This window comes from Heterodontus francisci, chromosome 38 (assembly GCF_036365525.1).
Source record: "Heterodontus francisci isolate sHetFra1 chromosome 38, sHetFra1.hap1, whole genome shotgun sequence".
Taxonomy (NCBI): Eukaryota; Metazoa; Chordata; class Chondrichthyes; order Heterodontiformes; family Heterodontidae; genus Heterodontus; species Heterodontus francisci.
The window spans coordinates 31,364,291-31,387,448 of NC_090408.1; the positions used below are offsets into that span (position 1 = coordinate 31,364,291).

Sequence of the window (23,158 nt, forward strand, 5' to 3'; positions counted from 1 at the left end):
TTATCAACCTGTCCTGGCACCTTCAGGGACCTGTGGACATGCACTCCAAGGTCTCTCTCTTCCTATATCCCTCTCAATATCCTTCCATTTATTGTTTATTCCCTTGCTTTGTTTGGCCTCCCCAGATGCATTACCTGACACTTCTCCGATTGAATTCCATTTGCCACTTTCCCGCCCACTCAACCAAACCATTGATATCATTCTGGAGTCTGCAGCTATCCTCTTCACTATCAACTGCACGGCCTATTTTTGTGTCATCTGCAAATTTCCCAATCATGCCTCCCACATTTTAAGTCCAAATCATTAATATATACCATAAACAGCAAGGGACCCAAAACTGAGCCCTGTGGAACACCACTGGAAACTGCTTTCCATTCGCAAAAACATCCGTTGACCATTACCCTTTGTTTCCTGTCACTGAGCTAATTTTGGATCCAACTCACCACATTCTCCTGTATCCCATGAGCATTTACTTTTCTGACCAGTCTCCCACGTGGGACCTTGTCAAATGCCTTACTAAAATCCATGTAGACAACATCCATGGCATTTACATGCCCTCATCAATCCTCCTTGCTACTTCTCAAAAATTTAATTAAGTTAGTAAGACACGGCCTTCCCTTAACAAATCCATGCCTTTCTAAGTGACAGTTTATCCTTTCTCTCAGAATTGATTCTAATAATTTGCCCACCAGCAAGGTCATTTTTGGTCTATCCCTCGCACCTTTTTTAAACAATGGGACAACATTTGCAGACCTCCAATCCTCTGGTACCTCATCTGTACCTAGTGAGGATTTGAAGATGATCGTCAGAGCATCTGCTATTTCCTCCCTGGCTTCCTTTAACAGCCTGAGATACAATCCATCCAGCCGTGGTGATTTATCCACTTTCAAGGATGTCAGATCCTGTGGTACCTCCTCTCATTATGCTTATCATATCTAATATTTCGCACTCCTCCTCTTCAACTACAATGTCTGCATCATCCCTCTCCTTTGTGACTTCAGAGACAAAGTACTCATGAACAACCCTGCCCACATCTTCTGCATCCGCGCATACTCAAATCCTCTTGTAATAAAGTTCAACATACTATTTGCCACCTTAATTGCTTGCTGTACCTGCATGTTAGCTTTCAGTGACTCATGAACAAGAACACCCAAGTCCCTTTGAAGTTCAGCACTCCGCAGCCTTTCATGGCCTTATACACTAGGTTCTGCTGTCTCCAAGTAAAGACAAGTAGAACAGTTTGCATAGCGGTGGCGTAGTGGTAATGTTACTGGACTAGTAGTCCAGGGCCCAAGATAATGCTCTGGCGACACGGGTTCGAATCCCAACAAGGCAGATGATGAAATTTGAATTCTGTTAATAAATCTAGAATTTAAAAAGCTAGTCTAATGGTGATCATGAAACCATTGTTGTAAAAACCCATCTGGTTCACTAATGTCCTTTAGGGAAGGAAATCTGCCATCCTTACCTGGTCAGGTATACATGTGACTCCAGACCCTCAGCACTGTGGTTGAGTCTTACATGCCCTCTGAAATGGCCTAACAAGCCACTCAGTTCCAGGGCAGTTAGGGATGGCAATAAATGCTGGCCTAGCCAGTGATGCCCACATCTCGCAAACGCCTTCAAAAGCTATTTGTTTGCTGTGTCTCAAGCCTACTGTCATGTCAGGTTAGCTTCTCTAGCAGCACCTGCAGGGTTACAATTTACAGCAATAATTGGACTTCAAACAATTAGTATTTGTATTCAATATATTGTTTGCACTACAATTTGATGGGTTTATTTTAACTGCAGGTTGCTCATCTCTACTGAGAGGTAGTTCCATGGATGTTCTAGTATTTTGCCTTAACATGGCAGATTATTTGACTGCAGGAGGTGTCACAATCGAGCTTTTGTGCTCCTCTCACACGCAAACCATACTTGCACTTCCAGTGGGCCTTGCTTGGTTCCAATTGGAAGTGGAAATCCTGGCTCAGTTCCCCCTCCTTAACCCAGAGGCACAGAAACTAATTGTAGTAACCCTACTGCCACCCTGCCTGAAATCAGCTAATTTAGCATAGATAGGGAATTTAAAACCTGGCTGGGGTATAACATTAAAACCCAACCCGACAACAGCCAACCTGAACCCGACCCGGACCCGAATCCCTTAATTTTTTTAAATGCCCGATCCGACCCGAACTCGACACATGTTGGGTTTGGTCGGGTAGCCAGGCTTTACTGCAGAGTGTGAAGTCTGGACTGCACGTTTACCACCTTGACGTCCTGAATGTTCAATTGAGGATTACTTCCTGGAGCAAGGCAGCACTGTCCACGTCCAGCCCGACCCAACCCAACCCGAGCCCGAATGCTAGACCCGGAAGAGAGACCCGAACCCGACCCATGTCATTGGGTCTGGTCGGGGTCGGGTAGCCATGCTTTAAGGGAATTATATTTTGAGGGTGGGGGAGGGGGCTGTCTTTTTTTTATAAATGACAATGTGCAATCAATAAGTATCAATATGAATATACAGTTTTAACTGAAACTGACCAGTGTTGTTACAGAAATGTTGTTTACAGTGACTTAACTGGGTGAAAAACTGCTGTGTAAAGAAAAAAATGAGCACAATTATTTGAATAGAAAAGATCAACACATTTGACGTACATATATCCACAGTATTGATTGTAGTATTTGTAACCTTGCTGCAAATTCAGAAATTCTGAGCTTTGCCTTTGGCTGGCTTTCTCTCATAACATTGATTTTACGAACTTGTTATTCAATTTAGAATCGTTGCAATGATGCTTGACAGAATTTTAAACAAAATTGATAGTTCCTTTTTGGAAGTGGTTGGGGGAGGGCTGCAACATTTTCAAGGAGATTATGGCTGCTTTTTTGATTAGCTTTTTTAGTGTACAAATAACATATCGAAGTGGGCTGTGAACACCTTTTGCCACAGGTATAGTATAGTATAGAGATACAGCACTGAAACAGGCCCTTCGGCCCACCGAGTCTGTGCCGACCATCAATCACCCATTGATACTAATCCTACACTAACCCCATATTCCTACCACATCCCCACCTGTCCCTATATTCCCCTACCATCTACCTATACTAGGGGCAATTTGTAATGACCAATTAACCTATCAACCTGCAAGTCTTTTGGCATGTGGGAGGAAACCGGAGCACCCGGAGGAAACCCACGCAGACACAGGGAGAACTTGCAAACTCCACACAGGCAGTACCCAGAATTGAACCTGGGTCGCTGGAGCTGTGAGGCTGCGGTGCTAACCACTGCGCCACTGTGATCAATATTACATGGAGGTTAAACTACAGCTTTGGCAATGCACTAGTGTATACCTGTGTATCCACTGCCATGTAAACACACATGGTCGATGAGTAAATGCTACTTAATTGCTATTGATCGTCTTAAATTTTTTTTATTAGCCCAGATAAGTTCATGATTTTCAATCAGTAAATTCGGATCTTTTCTTTTAAGCTTTGTAATTACCTATTTTATTGTATATTGGTTACCTGATGCCTCTCTTTTGGAGACTGTCATGTATTCTGCATTGGGTATGAATGTAACATCATCTATTTATACTTGTTTAAGCCAGTGGCCAGCTGGCACAGTCTGTAATCTGTAGCTGCAGCTTGTGGTCATGATTTAGATTTGATAACTTGCTCAAATCTGAATCTGTATGATTCATCATTTACTAATTTGATCATTTTTACTTCAGTAAGATCAAATGCAATTCCATTTGCATGTCTGCAATACTTGCTGTTTGAATCCTTAAATCATGGTTGTTGCTTTCTTCTTTAATACGCCAGTGTCCTTTTACAGCAAAGGTGCCAAATACTACAACAAGTTCTCAGAGTGTCACTTTTGTTTTAGAAAGGTCAAATAGTCTGTTTTGACTAATCAGGCACTCTTGTAATTAATCCTAGGATTTTTCTAGTGTTGTCAAACACGTTGTATTATCTTAATGCTTACAATGAATTATGATTTTTGTTTTTCATTTTTCAGCTTTATTAGTGGACTTTGCTGGCCCACAGTGCAAAAAATTGTATTCCAAGTCTTTTTTGAATACTCGTTTGCATCCCGGTGACCTATGAACACCAGTTTATATGGTGTATGCATCCCTTCTGTGACTAGTGGCAATCACAAGATAGGTTTTGCATTTTTGTTCTTCTTTGCAATTATCATTTAAGTTTTCTAAGAAAATGTGGTGGTATTGCTGAATGTATGTTCCTTCATTTGGTTTATTATCACCCAATAAAAGTGTAGTATAATTACCAATTATTTGAGCCCAGCTATATTTAGTGCTGTTTCTTAACTTGGGAGTTAATGCTGTATTGTTGAACTGATCAAAACTGCTGCATAGAGAGCCTTTTTGCCACCTCTGGCACCGCAAAGTGGCACAGAGGCTGGTTGGGGCAGTTCTCATTCTCCACCAATGGAAAATCCTGTGGGATGTCTGTTGCAGGTTGAAGAAAATAATTGGCAATTATGCACGAACACTTGAGACATGCAGGGCTAGAGACTGTTTAGAATTCATAGGTGTTGTTACCTACATTGGCCAATTAGACTCTCCCCAATGAGGTACATTAACCAAATTGAAAGTCTTATCGCTCTCCTGGTTCGTAGAACTGATTTATCAAGATTTGCAGTGAACGAAACTCCTAGTTGGGCATTGGTCAGTGTTTCCATTGGAAAGACTGCATTTGTTTACGTGTTTTAGTCATTCAATTATCTTAGTTTTAGTGTTAGTGGACACAGGAGTGTACTATTGTATTCTGAGCTTACTAGGTGCATATTTTAATCTAGAGTAGATTGTTAAATCACTACAATATCTAGATAATTTATAAGTCAGTATAGAAGGTGATTTAACTGATGCTTTAAGATCATTCTTCAGAGTGAGCTTGATCCTGTACGTTAGTTAGAGCTGTTCTTTCGAAAATGTCTTAAACTTATGCTCCATATGCACTGATGGAATCCAAATGGATTTTCTTTTCCAATGCACTTGAACCTTGTGATGAGGCCTACTATGCTGTTTGGACTTCTCTGTTACTGTACTTGTGAGGAAAAGCTAATTTTTAAAGTTTTTTTTTGGAGTTGTTTATGCACCAGTCACAATACACACCAGGGATTGCAGCATTTGCAGTTTGGGAAAAAAAGTAATTTAATTTATTTCCTCTCTCTCCCACACAACTGTAAGCAGTTACATTTATGGAGGGCACACTGTTCTAATAATTGCTGTTAAGTGCTCCACATAAGCACACTCATCTCTAAGTCCGAAGGTTGAGGGTTCAAGCTCCACTACCCAACTTCACATAATCTGATCTAACAGGTCAGTGCACTACAGAGAGGATGTTACATTGTTGGAGGTGCTATCTTTCAGATAAGATGTTAAATCAAGGTCTGTTGTTCAAGTGTATCCAAAAGATCCCAGGACGGTATTTGAAGAAGAACGGGGGAGTTGCCTCAGTGACCTTGCTGTGCACAAATTGACTACCGTGTTTGTTTACATAAGTGACTGCTCTTCAAAAGTAATTTGTTGGCTGTGAAGCACTTTTTTTTATTCATTCATGGGATGTAGGCGTCACTGGCCAGGCCAGCATTTATTGCCCATCCCTAATTGCCCTTGAGAAGGTGGTGGTGAGCTGCCTTCTTGAACCGCTGCAGTCCATTTGGGTTAGGTATACCCACAGTGCTGTTAGGAAGGGAGTTCCAGGATTTTGACCCAGCGACAGTGAAGGAACGGCGATATAGTTCCAAGTCAGGATGGTGTGTGACTTGGAGGGGAACTTGCAGGTGGTGGTGTTCCCATGTATTTGATGCCCTTGTCCTTCTAGTTGGTAGAGGTCGTGGGTTTGGAAGGTGCTGTGTAAGGAGCCTTGGTGCATTGCTGCAGTGCATCTTGTAGATGGTACACACTGCTGCCACTGTGCGTCGGTGGTGGAGGGAGCGAATGTTTGTAAATGGGGTGCCAATCAAGCGGGCTGCTTTGTCCTGGATGGTGTCGAGCTTCTTGAGTGTTGTTGGAGCTGCACCCATCCAGGCAAGTGGAGAGTATTCCATCACGCACTCCTGACTTGTGCCTTGTAGATGGTGGACAGGCTTTGGGGAGTCAGGAGGTGAGTTACTTGCCTCAGGATTCCTAGCCTCTGACCTGCTCTTGTAGCCATGGTATTTATATGGCTACTCTAGTTCAGTTTCTGGTCAATGGTAGCCTCCAGGATGTTGATAGTGGGGGATTCAGCGATGGTAATGCTGTTGAATGTCAAGGGGAGATGGTTAGATTCTCCCTTGTTGGAGATGGTTATTGCCTGGCACTTGTGTGGTGCAAATGTTACTTTGGGTTGTCTTGAAGATGTGAAAGGTACGACATAAATGCAAGTTATTTTTCTGAAGCCATCAGTGTGGGAGGTGTGGAAAGGTTTTGGACAACCAAACATGGGGGGGTATGTTTTGACTGCCACAAAAACAAAATCAGAAGTTACACTTTCTGACTTGCATCTTTGGAAAACCATCAAAATGTATGTTCCTTAAACTGTTTTTCTTTGAACTTAAAACAGACAGGATTGTATTATATATTAATTTCGTTATTGATATCAGTCATAAATGGGGTATTATCTGACTATCACAAGAGGAGAAGCCAATATAAGTGGGGGATTTTTCTAATTTCAGGTTGCAGGCACCAGGTTGCTTCTATTAGGATTTCAGTAGAACGTTTTCACAAAGAATCTGCAAACTTGCAAGCCACCTCTTTCACCAAGAATTCCATGTATAATGCCTACTTAAACAACCAACTAACTTTCTTTTTAGTTCCTTGATCAATTCCTCTGTAAAATTTCTTACCAAATGAGTGATCGGGCTTATTTATCATTATTGTTACTGGTGTATTGTATGGCGAAATGAAATGTTTGTTCAAGCATATACATTTTAGGATATCTTAACTTCTGTAACACTACATCCCAAACAATCAAAAATTGTTGGATAGTTCATTAGGATTTAATTATTTTTAAAGTGGCCTGCTGGACAGAATTAAGAGTAGATTTAAATTGTCTAATTTCAAATCAGTTACATTGTCTCCTGAATATTTTTGGTCTGTAAATAGGATGCAGGAAGGATGTTACCGATGGTGGGGGAGTCCAGGATGAGGGGTCACAATCTAAGGATAAGGGGTAAGCCATTTAGGACTGAGATGAGGAGGGATTGCTTCACCCAGAGAGTGGTGAACCTGTGGAATTCTCTACCAAAGAAAGCATTTGAGGCAAAATCATTAAATATATTCAAGAAAGAGTTAGATATAGTTCTTAGGGCTAAAGGAATCAAGGGATACGGGGAGACGGCAGGAACAGGGTACTGAGTTTGGACGATCAGCCATGATCATATTGAATGGCGGTGCAGGCTTGCAGGGCCGAATGGCCTACTCCTGCTCCTATTTTCTATGACACATATAAACTGTTATGCTTTATAAAATTAATTCCTTCTGATCTTGGGTTAAAAGTTTTAGCTACTTTGGACTTGTTTTTCAGATTTATAGTCCTCCCAAATGGAATTCTGCAAATTGTAGATGCGCAAGAGGGTGATGCTGGAGTATATCGCTGCGTAGCAACAAATACAGTTCGGAAGCGCTACAGTCAGGATGCTACACTCACTGTATTACAAGGTAATGTGATGCAGTTTTTCTAACAATGAAATCCACTTAAAATGGAACTTGTATCAAAGCTGGTTAAGGTTAATATCTGTGACGATGAATAATTTTTTTCATTGTAATGTAAATATCAGAATTGAAATCTATTAGATTGAGTCTAACAAATAAACAATTTACACTAAAAACAAGTGCTTTTGTTAAACTTTGGATTCAACATTCAGGCAGCTGTGTTAGGGAGATCGCATAGTAACCATAGGTTTGGGTTTCCTTACAGTATGGGTGTTATTCTATAATGGGTCCATGGTAAATACAGAATTTTTATTTATATTTTATTTATTTAGAGATACAGCACTGAAACAGGTCCTTTGGCCCACCGAGTCTGTGCCGACCAACAATCACCCATTTATACTAATCCTACATTAATCCCATATTCCCTACCACATCCCCACCATTCTCCTACCACCTACCTACACTAGGGGCAATTTACAATGGCCAATTTGCCCATCAAGCTGCAAGTCTTTGGCTGCGGGAGGAAACCGGAGCACCCGGCGGAAACCCACGCGGTCACAGGGAGAACTTGCAAACTCCGCGCAGGCAGTGCCCAGAACTGAACCCGGGTCGCTGGAGCTGTGAGGCTGCAGTGCTAACCACTGTGCCGCCCAAATTAAATGTTTTATGGACATTCATCCTATGTGTTGTAAGAAAAAGAGCTCTTCTTATCTTCAACCTGATTCTTCTTTTGGGCCTCCTTATCTCGAGAGACAATGGATACGCGCCTGGAGGTGGTCAGTGGTTTGTGAAGCAGCGCCTGGAGTGGCTATAAAGGCCAATTCTGGAGTGACAGGCTCTTCCACAGGTGCTGCAGAGAAATTTGTTTGTTGGGGCTGTTGCACAGTTGGCTCTCCCCTTGCGCCTCTGATCAACCTGATACATAGAAGTAAAAATGGCATATAAGCTGTCAAAAGTAAAACAGTCATGGCAGAGCTTGATTGTCAAAACCTAATATGTACATGGGATTTGACTAAAGCGTAGTACTTATCAGTGGTATATCTTATTGAGATCTGACATCTTTGTTGATTTGAATTGGAACCTCAGCTGGAATCATTGAAAACATAGTTCTTAGAGAAGGTTTGTAATAATAGAGTTGATTAAAGAGGTACTTAATTACATAATGGTAAAAGATATGGATAGATTGAAACTGTAAATCCAGGTCTACTCTGGTCATGTTGTTTAAGTACCGGTACTAGAAAGTACTGGAAAATGCTATGCAAGTGATGGGGGTGGGGAGTTTTTTTTTTGTTACTTTTGTTATGTCAGTGCTTGCATAATATGCGAACCATCCACTGTGATATTCAAATGCCCAGTGGAGTGTCTGATCTCATCATCTGTTGTTAATCCTGACTAATGCACAACAAAAGAAAGTTGATCAACACTGTTCCAACAAATCTTTTGTAAAAATGTTCATTGGTGAAGCAGCATCACAAAATGGAGTTTAGTTTTTTATGCATTCCTGGGATGTGAGCATTGCTGGCAAGGCCAGCATTTGTTGCCTATCCCTAATTGCCCTTGAGAAGATGGTAGAAGAAGGTACCTCTTGAACTGCTGCAATCCAGGTGGTGTAGGTATACCAGCAATGCTGTTAGGGAGGGAGTTCCAGGATATTGATGCAATGACAGTGAAGGGATGGTGATATAGTTCCAAGTCAGGATGATCTGTGGCTTGGAGGGGAATTCACAGGTGGTGGTTTTCCCATGCATCTACTGCACTTGTCCTAGGTGGTAGAGGTCATGGGTTTGGAAGTTGCTGTCAAAGGATCCTTGACGAGTTGCTGCAGTGCATCTTATGGATGGTGCATACTGCTTTCGCTGTGCACTGGTATTGGAGGGAGTAAATGTTGAAGGTGGTGGATGGTGTGCCGATCAAGTGGGCTGCTTTTTCCTGGATGTTGTTGAGCTTTTTGAGTGTTGTTGGAGCTGCACTCATTTAGTCAAGTAGAGAGTATTCCATTTCACTCCTCGCATTTGCCTTGTAGATGGTGGGCAGACTTGGGGAGTCAGGAGGTGAGTTACTCACCCCCTGCTTTACTTGCTTAAAACCTACTATATTCCTGCAAAGTGATTCCTGACAAAGCAGCTGGCCACTGGCGTCATCAGGCTGTGCCAAGGTGTGCACATGCGCAGGCGGGCTCCAGCTTTCTGCGCGTGCGCTGCGTTCCGACTTGCCAGGACTGGTAGCGCATGCGCTGATGACATCATCACGTGACGTGTGCATCTTCGGGCAACGCGCCTGGTCGCCCTCTGCGCATGCGCTTTACCAGTACAGCAATACAAAGCTAACGGGTATTCACCCATGTGTCAAGCTCCGCTCACCCCCCCCCCCCCCCCCCCCCCCCACTTCGCTGCTCTCTCCGGCCGCTCTGCTCCTTCCACTGCCCGCTCCCCCACCCCCCCCCGGTGTCCCCGGCCCACTCGCTCGGCCCGTCCCCGGCTCGCTCGCTCTCTCCCTCCCACCATTGTGTGCTGCCATGTGTTTAGGTTAGGTTGCCTTCGTGTGATTATTTGAGCAGCGCCATCTTTAGTCCTGGCAGCTGCCTGAAGTCGCAGACTGTGACGTTTTAGTGGCACATGCTGCATTTGCGCATGTGCCACTGCAGCGCCACCTAGTGGTAGTGTTGTCAGCAAACGCAGCCATATTTCTGGCTCTGCCAATTCTGATGAAGGGTCACTGACCTGAAACGTTAACTCTGCCTCTCTCTCCACAGATGCTGCCAGACCTGCTGAGTATTTCCAGCATTTCTTGTTTTTATTACAGAATTCCCAACCTTTGACCAGCTCTTGTAGCCATTGTATTTTTATGGCTGGTCCAGTTAAGTTTCTGGTCAATGGTATCCCCAGGATGTTAATAGTGGGGGATTCAGTGATGGTAATGCTGTTGAACGTCAAGGAGAGATGGTTAGATTCTCGAGTGTTAGAGATGGTCATTGCCTGGCATTTGTGTGATATGAATTTTACTTGCCATTTATCAGTCCGCCTGATTATTCTCCAGGTCTTGCTGCATGCGGGCATGCACTGCTTCAATATCGGAGGAGTCACAAATGGTATTCAACACTGCAGTCATCAATGAACATCCCCATTTCTGACCTTATGATGGAGAAAAGATTATTGATGAACCTAGGTGACCCATTTAGTCTCCAACCACATATCTTCTCCAAAACAAAGACCACCTCCAGCTCTGTAACATTGCCTGCCTCCATCCCTACCTCAGCACGTCTATGGCTGAAATCCCAATTCAAACCTTTGTCACCTCCAGACCCAATTTATTCCGATGCTGTCCTGGCTTACCTCTGTGAATTTTAGCTCATTCAACACTCTGTATCCTATTCTGTTTCACTCGTTCATCACCCCTGTTCTTACTGACCTACATTGGCCCCTGGTCCCCCAATGCTTCAGATTTAAAATGCTCATCATTCTGATTAAAAATCTTGGTGGCTTTCCCTCTCTTCCAGTTCTACAGCCTATCTCATAGTTCTCCAGACCTTTAATTCTGACCTCATGTGCATACTCCCTTCCCTTTATCCCACCACTGGTGGCTGTGCAATCAGCTGCTTAGCCCCAGTGCACTGGAATTCTCTTGGCTAACCCATTGTCTTTTCACCTCCTTGGCCTCTCAAGACTCTCCTTAAAATGTACCTGTATGGGGTCATCCTTCCTAACCTGTCCTTGGTTTAGTGCCTGTTTTAAATTATGCTTTGGGATTTTTTCCTCTGTTAAAAGTGCTATATAAATGTAAGCTGCAGTAGCAATGTAAGCTTGTGCTCACATGCCCGATGTAAAGTAGGACGCCTTCCGCTGACTGCATAAACACTGACTGTGTAACTACTGGAAATATTTCCAGAGGAATTCTGTAGATATCTTTTCTGCTGTTTCTTGCTATATTTGCTCTTTATTTAATCCAAAAAGGCACAAATTTACACTTTCACAATGAAGTCATTGTAGCTTTGCTTTTTAATTCCTTATTAGGGGTATAATAATTACGTTAATAGAAGAAAATGGAGATTGTATTAAACATCTTTATTTAAAATTGAATGTGATAAATAGAATTTTTTTCAATTGTCCATGGGATGTGAGCCTCGCTGGCAAGGCCAGCAGTTGTTGCCTATCCCTAATTGCCTCTGATATTAGGAATGGTTGCATAGTGGTAATGTTACTGGACTAATGCTCTGGAGACATGAGTTCAAATCCCACCAAGGCAGCTGGTGGAATTTAAATTTAATTAATTAATAAATCTGGAATAAAAAGCTAGTCTCAGTAATGATGATCATGAAACTACGGGATTTGCATAAAAATCCATCTGGTTCACTAACATCCTTCGGGAAAGGAAATCTAACATCTTTACCTGGCATGGCTGACATGTGACTCCAGGCCCACAGCAATGCGGTTGACTCTTAACTGCCCTCTGAAATGGCCTAGCATGCCACGCAATTGTATCAAAGCTGAATTGGGAAAGTGTAACCGGTTAAATCCAATCATATGGCTCTTTGTATTTTATTTAAACCAGCCAACTTATAGAATTATGTTTCGTTATATTGCAGTGTAGAAAATATATAGTTTTACGATAAACACAAATATCCTTAATTTTCACGGCCATTTGCAATAAGATGATGAAATTGAGTTTTACTTTGGAATCCCACTTAGGTACTTAGAACTGCTTGGAAATGCTCTGACCTTGCTGCTGCTTTATCCTCTTCCTTAGACACCCAGTAAATTCAATATTTGCTGAATTCACCCCACCCCATTCAGTTAACAAGACTGGATTGAAACTCCAGAATTCATGTTATCCACCATCTCCTATATGAGTTAACACACCAGAATCCACCATGCCACGATAATAAACCTAAATTGATCCTTCGGAAGACGTTACATTGCATCTTATCTAAATAAGACCAGCTGTTTTTAGGTCACTTTCCAATGATTTTCCAAATAGGCTGAATTTACATGGCCAGCCCAGCTCAGATCAGAAGTGTGCTGTGTGCAGAATCTTCAGAAAATCTGTAAATTCACCAACTGGGTGTCACAAATCAATGATTTAATGTGGTTGAATTACTCAGTTATGACTTTTTAAAAGAAACATGTAGCTTGAAATTTTGGTTCAATAAAAATTAGCAGACGCCACACATGAGAGCACAGGAAATGTGACTAAGACACAGTGCGTACAAACATACCAAGTATGTATACATAAAAAAACAAGGTTGCTGAAAAAAAAAGTAATTCTTTTATTGATTCCAATTGTGCCATCTCACCATGCTGTGAAATATTGCAGTGATCATGGCCGTTCTCCAGTACTTTGTGACCTTGACTGCCCTGTGCCAGCAGTACAGATATCAAATCAATTACTGGGGAGGCCTTTGGATGTTTAGTCTGTTAGAGAAATTGACTGCAAAAAGTGCTACCACCAGCATATAATAATTACAGAGCTCTTGTGCTGAAAAATAAACAATTAAAGTAGTATCCTGGATAAGGTAAAAGAAAAATCCTATGGATTAATAGATGATCTATCCCTCCTCTGTACCCATTAACTTTTTGCTCTGACAGAATTTTTATGCCTGGCTTTTTTAAATCACATTGCTGCCCTCATTGCTGTTCTGAACTTTTCTTTGATGTTGTTCCTGAACTTTAAGTAAATACTACATGCACTTTCTCCATATATTCTCACTATGTTGAAATGAAAATCATTGCTTTGTCTTCTAATTCGTTCTTCCCCAAGACCTCAAAAATGCAGTAATAAAAACAAGAAATGCTGGAACCACTCAGCAGGTCTGGCAGCATCTGTGAAAAGAGAAGCAGAGTTAACGTCTCGGGTCAGTGACCCTTCATCGGAACTGGTTCCGATGAAGGGTCACTGACCCGAAACGTTAACTCTGCTTCTCTTTTCACAGATGCTGCCAGACCTGCTGAGTGGTTCCAGCATTTCTTGTTTTTATTTCAGATTTCCAGCATCCGCAGTAGTTTGCTTTTATTTAAAAATGCAGTGTTTGTCTCCTCTTTCACAGTCTTGTCTTTCTCTTACGACCTGTAGAAACATTTCTACCTTCCTCTCCTGAACAACTACTTAGTGGGGAACAGCACAGTAGGTACCTGCAACCATCCTGTATCTCCCAATTGGCCGTTCTTTTTATGCACAGTATGTGTTGCTAGGCTGTTTGATCGGGTATAACATCATAGCCAAGTATATTTGTTTTCTTACTGAATTTTAAGATGTATCTTGTAGAAGAAGTGATCAGATAATGATCAAGAGGAGGGAACCCTGAACTCAAAGGCTGCCACTTCAGGGAGTACTACATTTTGGAGGTGCCGTGCTTTGGATTAGATGTTATTCTGACTCCCATCTACCTGTATGGGTAGATATACAACATCCCATGACGCTATTTGAAGAGCAGTGAGTTTTCCAGAGCCACTTGAAGTAGATTAACCAACCATTTGTCTCATTACTTATTTGTGGGATCGTCTTGTGCACAATTGTTTACTAGGTTTGTCTATGTAACAGCAGTGACCATATTCTAAAAACAAAAGGTCTGTCTGTCTTTTTCATTTCTTCCTTAAATTCTTTATCAGAGCTTATTGAAACCATTTGGGAATGTGGCAAGTTCTCGATGATATCAATTGGTTATCCAGTCCCCAGTTAGATATCAAAGCAAACAGGGAAACTGAATGATTCTTTTGTTATCTGGCAGAAAATCAGAGCAAAGCCCTTTACTTTGTTGAGAGGATAGTTTGGCCTGAAAAGTGTAAATATTTATGCATTGGTTTGTAAAATTATTAACTATGCCTAAATATATCTTGCCAGTACTGTAGCCATCAGTCGGGGTAAATTTCAGATCGGTTTACCATCTTTTGTTTACTAAATTATTGGTTAATTCCTCAAGCTTTCAATAGGATATGATGACAAGAACAACAATTTGCATTTAGATAGCGCTTTTAACATAGTAAAACATACCTAGGCACTTCACAAGGGTATTATCAGACAAAATTTGGCACTGAACCACATAAGGAGATATTAGAACAGATGACCAAAACTGAAAAGTTAGTTTCTTGTAACCGACCTGAGCTGTTGAAGTCGGTCTGCAACATTAGAAGACCATACAACCTAAGCAAACAATACTGATGCATGTTTAAGACCCAGCCCAAACTACTTTTTCAACCTGTAAGATTTGGAATTAATGTTAAGGTTCTCTTATTTAAATCCTAAAAGACAGATCCAGAAAAGTCCTCCATCAAGTGCTCCTTGCACTGCCTATAATTTGGAGAGTACATTTACTGCCCAATATCTAGTGAAATGATGACATGATCTGTGAATTTTAACAATAGATCCCTTGTGTGCATTGATTACTCTGATTGCAGATTTGCCTTTTCAGAAGACAGTCTGTAAAATATTGAAGTGAGATGAGGCCAGTTGCAAATGATCAAGCTGGTTTATTTTGCATGAAATATCTGAATGAACAGAATAGGTTTCCAGTAAGCTCTTTTCTACACCTTTAAAATGAAATGTAATTTTGTTCCTATTATGAGATAAACTCACAAGTTAACATTCTCTGAATTAATCAACTCTAACCTTTTCTTTTGTAGTCTGTGTATTCATGTCTTAGCTTTTCTGCCTGACCAGAGAGCGAGATCTTGCTATCTCGCTTTTTCTCTCACTATTGCAGACTGCCCATTAGAGAGATTATGACAGAGACAAAGGCTGTGTATCACTGCAAGCAGAATCTAGTTTCATAGTAATGTTAAAAGAAATGAAACCAAAATCTGTTCTAAACCTAATAAGTACAAATCTCGAATGTGAGAGTGAAAGCACCAAAGCACATGTTTTCAGAAACCTGTACTCATTTTTTCTAAAGCAATGTACAAATGAAAATAATTAGAAGGAATAAATCCCTTAAACTTGTGCTATGATGGATACCATACTAGTCCACCCTGTCAAATGTCACCTGCTATTTTCAGATCCATTTGTAGCTTTCCACATTGTTTATAATTACATTTTATATAAATTTATATTCACATTTGGTCTTGGAGAAATATATGAATAACTACAATTTCTAGCTTTTTGTGATTTTTATAAAGTGATACAGCGGTCTCTAGTTATTGGCCCTGATGTTCTTGAACAAATTTTAGAACCCAGCATGTAATTGAATGTAATCTAAGGATTGTCATTGACCAATAGACTAGATTATCTATCTTATTTTATAAACTCCATTGGGAATTCGCCCAAAATGCCTCTTTGTCTGCAGTCGATCTAATTATATGTTTCTGGTTGGTAAAATGAAATTAAATAGGAAGGATATTATCCATTAATGACTGTTACATACAACGCTAAAAGACCGATTTGTTGAAAAGATCTATTCCTAAATGTTCGTATAAATACTTAATATTTATTTTCTATACAAACTAGTCGCTCTCCCAAAGCGTTGCCAGTAGTGAGTTGGAGTCTGTTATTTGTGCCTGTGATGTTCTGTTGAGACTATTGACTCCTATCTGCTGTTCTTGTGCCAGCACTCTCCTTTGATGATGTCCTTTTATGCTGCTTAACTGAGTGCTGCATTGGGTAACTGCACGATGTAAAGGGGCAACTTTGACAGCATGTTGACTTTTGTCAATGATATGCATCATCCTGCCACTCATAACACATTTATGTTGTGTGAGCCTAGAATATTCATCTCAATATTCACATCCACAGCAAGTCGTCTCTTCACACATCCTATTCATTGTGGACTGAAGAATCACAAAATCCAAATGATTCATTAATGTCCGTCAGGAAAGGGAACCTGACACCCCTACCTGGTCTGGCTTATGCATGTCTCCCAGCCCCACGCTACACAATTGACTTTTGCTGCCCTTGGTGCAACTAGGGATGGGTAATAAATGGCTTGCCAGCTTTACCTGAAACCAAAGAACAAATAAATAAAACTTTCAAATGGATGATTAAGTTGCCACTTTAAATAACAGTGGCCTTTATCTCTGAGTACTTCAAGTAATACCAGTAATTTAGCTACATGAACATAGAAATGAATCATTTTGATAGCACAGTTCCTCATGCTTGAAAAACAATACATTCTACATTGCTCCTTAACTGGCTGCAATCCAGGTTTGAAGTGCTCCTACTAAAAATGTGAAATTGGTAACAAAAGTCAAAAAAATTGTACTTGCCTGATATAAAGAGTTGTTTATTCTTGTGCATTTAATAATATATTGCACTATGTCCAGTTCTGGGCACCACACTTCAGGCAGGATAAAAAGGCATCAGAGACGGTGCAGAAAATATTCATAAGAATGGTTCCAGGGATGAGGAACTTCAGTTACATAGTTAGATTGGAGAATTTGGGACTGTTTTCCTTGGGGAAGAGAAGGTTGAGAGGAAATTTGATAGATGTATTCAAAATCATGAGGGATCTGGACTGATTAGATCGGGCGTAACTCTTTCCATTGGTGGAAGCATCGAGAACCAGAGGGCACAGATTTAAGGTTGGCAAAAGAAGGAAAAACGTTTTCAAGCAGCAAGTGGTTAGGATCTGGAATGCACTGCCTGAAAGTGTGGTGGAGGCAGGTTCAATCGAGGCATTCAAGAGGGAATTGGATTATTATCTGAACAGGAATAATGTGCAGGGCTATGGGGAGAAGGGAGGGGAGTGGCACTAGGGGAATTGCTGCTTCAGAGAGCCAGCATAGACACGACAGGCCAAATGGCCTCCTTCTGTACTGTAACCATTCTATGATTCTGTATGTTTAATATTGGCACTAATAGTTGTGGCTGTATGTGCAGTTGTATTTATAACCAGGCTGGCAGCAGGAAGCCTTCATTGAAGTAATAGGCCCCAGCCTTTCCTGAAAAATAGCAATGTCCTATCTACATGTTTCTCTCGTAACCAGATCAGAGCCTAGGTTTGGATCCATCTCACTTTACAGCCTCTGCAGCATTCAAGATGTGAGCCAGTGTCGAAGGGGAAAGAGTCAAAGTATGAAGAACTAAGCAGATATTAAATGAGGGAAAGACAGGAAACAATGAATAAAAGAACCAGAAGAAAGGAAGGGGTAGCAAAACAAGATGCCCCACTAATTATCTCAGGCCACAGAGTAGATTAGATAAATGTTGTCAAAACACAACACAAAAAAACTCTTCTTTTTATGCAAGGCTGCAAGTATAAACCTTGTAAAGAAAACCATTATTCTCCTCAGTCAACAAATCTCTTACTTTATTGGAAGAAGGCCATTTTTTTTATTGGATGCTTTCCATTATTAGAATAATTGGCTGTTGATACTGGTTGATAACACAGTGCTAAATTTGCATTTTAATTATTGGCAATTTGGCATAAATAATAAACTCTTACTAGGCCAAAGTGTTGGCTGCTGAGTATTAATAGTATGTATAAATGTTTAATATTCATAGCCATTAGAAATAGGAAAACAGATTATAGTGATAGAATAAATTCTTTGTTCCATATCCTTTACAGAGTGTAGTTTGTTAGCTTCTGGAGAAACCAGGGAGCGAACATATATATGAAAATATGATATTGCAGACGGGCAGTTGTATAAAGTTTTGAAACTTGTGCAATTATGCCAATTTATTATTTCTCAGCTAAGGGATTTGGGATAGAATTTCCAGTCACGAATTGGATGGAGTACTGATTTTTTTAATGAATTCATCTGATCTTTTTCTCGTGAGCCTAAGATATTAGCACTGGTTAGGATCAGGGTGATGAACCTCCAGAAAAATAATACCAGGATGTTGTTTACAGGGCAAACATTCAAAAGGAAAGCTATGGTCTTTTTGTAATGTAGAAATGACCACTTTAGCACTGCCTAGATGGCCATATGGGGCAAAAGCAAATAGGAATATTAACATACAAGAGGCTAATGCACAACTTGAAATTTTACATTTGGCGCACTTTACACCGAGTTGATACCCATTATGACATTAAATAGTTTTCACCTAAACATTCTGTGGCAAGTCAAATTTCCCTTGGCTTAACAGAACAGCCTGTATGGAATGGTTACTTTTGTTTCTTCAATCCCTTAAGTCTAGGGGATGCCGATATAAATATTTATGTCGCGCAACTTGTTTAACCATTCATTACCAGATCTGGCTGGATGTAGCTCTGCTTTCCTCCTCTTAAACTGCTCAGTGCTCCAGGAGCATCTGGGAATACAAAGATAACCCCTAGCTTTTTTTGTCCATTACCAACTGTCTCTTCAAACCCACCTCCCCTGCTACTCCAACCCTTACCTCCAAAAAGTGTGAGGAGATCATTGCATTCTTTGGTGGTCTCAATCTTAGTAATATTCAGCTGCGTCTGCTGCATCCCTCTCTTTCCTTGGCCAACCAAGCCAAATATCTCCCAACGTTCCCCCTCCCTAGCCTTGAACTTGCACCTTTTCATTTTTCTCCATCTCCTTTTGCCCTCTCTGAGCTCATCTTGTCCATGAGATCTACCTCAAGCTTTCTTGACCCTATTCCACTAAACTGACCACTCAGCTTCTGTTCCGGGCCCCATGTTAGCTAATGTTGCAAACAATTCCCTCTCCTCGGGTATTGGACCTTTGCTTTCAAATCTGCCACCATCATCCCCTCCACAAAAAGCTCACCCTTGAACCCTGTCCTTGCACAAAGTGTCACAGTTGTAATAGTCAAACTGGATGAACCAGTAGATCTTTTTCTGTCATTTTTGTATGTTCATATTAATGTTGAGCTATATTTATACTGAAAAATTTGTTATACCAGTGGTTTTACACAAAACTGCATTTCCCAGGTTGATGTACATTTAATTTAAAAACTAAAATTGTCTCATTCTAGTGGTTTTACACTGAATGTATGTAGAGTGGGTGATAGTGGAATTAGACTGCAATTTGACCATAACATCCTACCTCATTCTGTTGTACTTATTGTGCATTAAGGTGGTTAAGTTGAAAGATCTTTTTGTAATGTTATAGTCCATTTGTACTGAAAGCTGTATTTACCACGCAGTCAGGTATTTATACAGGAAGCTGTGATGGTAATCAATGATCTTTAAGAAATTAAACTAGCGAGTAAGAGAATAGCTTGTTCTGTGTCATGTGTTGTAAAATGCAAAGTGATTAAGGGTTTTCGAGGGCGGTTTGCATTTGTCTAATACATGGAACACCTTCAGTAAGTACTGTAAGGCATTTCTCAGGAAATTTTTTAAGACGTCTTGTAGAAATTGGGTGAATTAAAATATTAGTTACATCTGAATGAGAGGAGATGCACACACTGTCATTTATAGGCTGATAGTTGAGAATCATACTGTTCATTTATATGTTGTGTTAGCTTTAAGGAAGTGAGGTACACACTGCTGATACCATATGCGCAAATGTACAAAACTAAAATTGTGAAAATACCTGCTAAATCCTTTGCAGAACAAAAAGCATTTTTCTGTCTCTCTTTCTGGGAGGGAGAAGGCAGATTGTGGATTGCATTCTACATTTTGCTGTACATCTACATCCATTTTGCTGTAGTTTTGGATTATAGGGAACATCAGCACCAATCTGTAAGATCTAATGAATTTTCTCATAAAAGTTATTTATTCCTTCAGAAAGCTTTATTTATGCAAAGCGGTGATACTGATTTGAAGTATTTAGCAGCAGAAAATGGAAGTTTCCCAGTTTGACAATAGCAATTGCCATTTAATTTGCCAGTTAAAGACTAATAATATTTTTGGGAAGGTCTAATGGTACCTACGGAGGATTTAATGCAATTGATGCTTGCAGGGATGTAGAACAATTTTTTGAAAAATCAATGCAAGTGTTTTTTTGTAGTGTTAGAGCAAGTCTAAATATTTGCAAATGATGCTTGGGAGAATAGAAGTGATATGTGTTGACACATGGGGATTAAGTATCCATGAGTGATGCTTGCAAGAATGCAGAGCAGGTTTAAATATTGCATGCAGTGAATTACAATGTGAGTTTTTGATAGAAGTGCTGTTTCTGCATTTTGAACATACATTTTCGAAGAAGTAGGATCATTGCATGTATATCTATTAATTAAGTTCTTATATTGTCCTTTGGCTAAAACAAATTGTAGAAGAAAATGAGTTTTTTTTTTTGTTTTTCTCATGTGTTCAACTATCCTTTTTGTTTAGGAGTTAAATCAATACCTGCAGATGTAGTCATCATTGCACACCCAAAGAATGTGACTGTTATAGCTGGTCAGACTGCCATTATGGAGTGCTTGGCATATGCTGATCCAACACCATTTGTTTCTTGGATTCGGCAGGGTAAGTTAAAATGAAAAATTCAACAGAAATAAAGTTAATTTGTGAAGTATGTTGAGGCTATATTTTTAAAGACAACTGTGTTTAATAATAGAGCAATACATCTTAGTTACAACAAAGAGAGGGACAGACACCATTTATAGCTCAACACTTTTGGTTTCCAAAACCTATCATCTTCCTCTAAGTACGATTCCCATTCCAGTTAACGATTTTCTTTTTTCTTCTCCTCCTCTTCCCCCACTCCCATCAGACTTGCAAGAATGAAAATAATGTTTAGATATAATTTGCTGACTGATTTGTAATTGTGCTATTTCATTCAGATCAGTTTACTGTAAAAATCATTAATAATGAAAATTATCATTGAATTTCTACAAGCTTTATTTACTGTTTGCACCAACATTATGCCTCAGAAGTAAAGTGACAAAGTATACTGTGCTGTCAGCTTGGCTCTGTCAGCAGCCATGCCTCTGAGTCAGAGGGTCACAGGTTTAAGTCTCATTGTAGGATTAGGGAATATAATCTAAAATGACTCTTAAAATACAGCACTGGGTGATTGTTGCATTGTCAGAGGCACTGCCTGTTGGGTGGGAGATTAAACTGAAGCCATGTTCACCTGTTAAGGTAGACAAAGAAGAGCAGGGGCATTTTCCTGGTGCCTTGGTCAGTATTTATCCCTCAGGTCGCATTGCAAAATAGATTAATTGGTCTTTTATCTCATTGCTATTTGTTGGACCTTACTAGGTGCAAATGAACTGCTGTGTTTGCCTATGTAATAAAAGTGACTATACTTCCGAAGTAGTTCATTGGCTGTGGATTGCTTTGTGACATCCTGAAGATGGGAAAGATGCTTTAAAATGCAAATTTCTATGCTTTGCTAAGATCAGGGTAGCTTTTCAAATCTGTACATTGAAACTGTACAATGTTATGGTCAGACTGCACGTACAGATCTGGTTGCCATGATGGAATGGTCACTGGGCCCTAGAGACATTTTAGAGGGGAGTAATGAGGCTCATCCTTGATAGAGAATTGAGCTGCAAAGATCTACTAAATAAGGTAAGGCTTTTCATCCACAGAATGTCTCAGGTTGGACCTTGTAGATTACATATGATACTTAGTGGAATAGAGATAACAAACTTAGAATCCCTCAGAAATGTTGGGGCAGCAGGCAAGAGACTACAGGTTCTGGGTTGTGATGGGAAACACCAGGATGTATTTCTCTACAGAAAAAGGATCAGTAGTTTAGATGTCAGGAAGGATCGTTGAGACCACGACACTGGACTTAGTTTAGAAGTGGCTGGATCTGTGATGGCAGGACAGTATGGATGTTGTTTTGGAAGTATGAGAACAAATAAACTGGACAACCTTTTTCGACCAAACAAACATAATTACCTTTTAGTTTCATGATGCTTTTTTGTGGTAATTGGTAACAGTCTTCCATATATTGTGCCAACCCAAGGTAATAATTGACCAAGCCTCCACCATGACTTTGAATTGATTGCCCTCGAACAATATCATAGCATCACAAAATTGTTACAGTGCAGAAGGAGGCCGTTCGGCCCATCATGTCTGCACCGGCTCTCCGAATGAGCAATTCATCTAATGCCATTCTCCCGTCTTCTCCCCGTAACCCTGCACAATCTTCCTCTTCAGATAAGTCTCATTCCCATTTGAAAGCCTCGATTGAACCTGCCTGTGCATTCTAGACCTTAACCACTCACTGCGTGAAAAAGTTTTTCTTCATGTCACTTTTGCTTCTTTTGCCAATCATTTTAAATCTGTGCTCTTTTGTTCTCGATCCTTTCACAAGTGGGAACAGTTTCTCCCTATCCACTCTCTCATGCCTTCATCAAGTCTCTTCTCAGCCTTCTCTTCAAGGAAAACAGTCTCAACTTCTCAAATCTATCTTCATACCTGAAGTTCCTCATCCCTGGAACCATTCTCATGAATCTTATCTGCACTCTCTCCAATGCCTTCACATTTTTCCTAAAGTGCAGTGCCCAGAACTGGATGCAATACTCTAGCTGAGGCCAAACTAGTGTCTTATACAAGTTCAACATAACCTCCTTGCTCTTGTACTCTATTCCCCTATTACTAAAGCCTAGTATATGCGCTCTCAACCTGTCCTGCCACCTTCAATGATTTATGCACATATACCCCCAGCTCCCTCTGCTCCTTCATCCACTTTTTATTCTGTTATTTTCTAACTTCTAGTGCATTGGTTGCACTGGTGTAAATGGCCCACATGTAACTTTTA

General features: G+C 40.4%; 1 protein-coding gene across 5 annotated transcripts in view; it reads left to right on the top strand.

Annotated features, from left to right (window-relative positions):
* The window catches only part of igdcc4 (immunoglobulin superfamily, DCC subclass, member 4), a 118,154-nt gene that overhangs the window by 41,364 nt on the left and 53,632 nt on the right, over positions 1 to 23,158 (top strand). For all 5 annotated transcript variants that reach the window (XR_010969728.1, XM_068018035.1, XM_068018033.1 and 2 more), the window contains exons 4-5: positions 7,513 to 7,646; positions 20,773 to 20,907. Coding sequence is in view for 4 of the 5 variants with exons in the window: in XM_068018035.1 (XP_067874136.1) it covers positions 7,513 to 7,646; positions 20,773 to 20,907 (269 nt within the window). In the remaining variant the exon portion in view is untranslated. The remainder of the gene's footprint in view (positions 1 to 7,512; positions 7,647 to 20,772; positions 20,908 to 23,158) is intronic.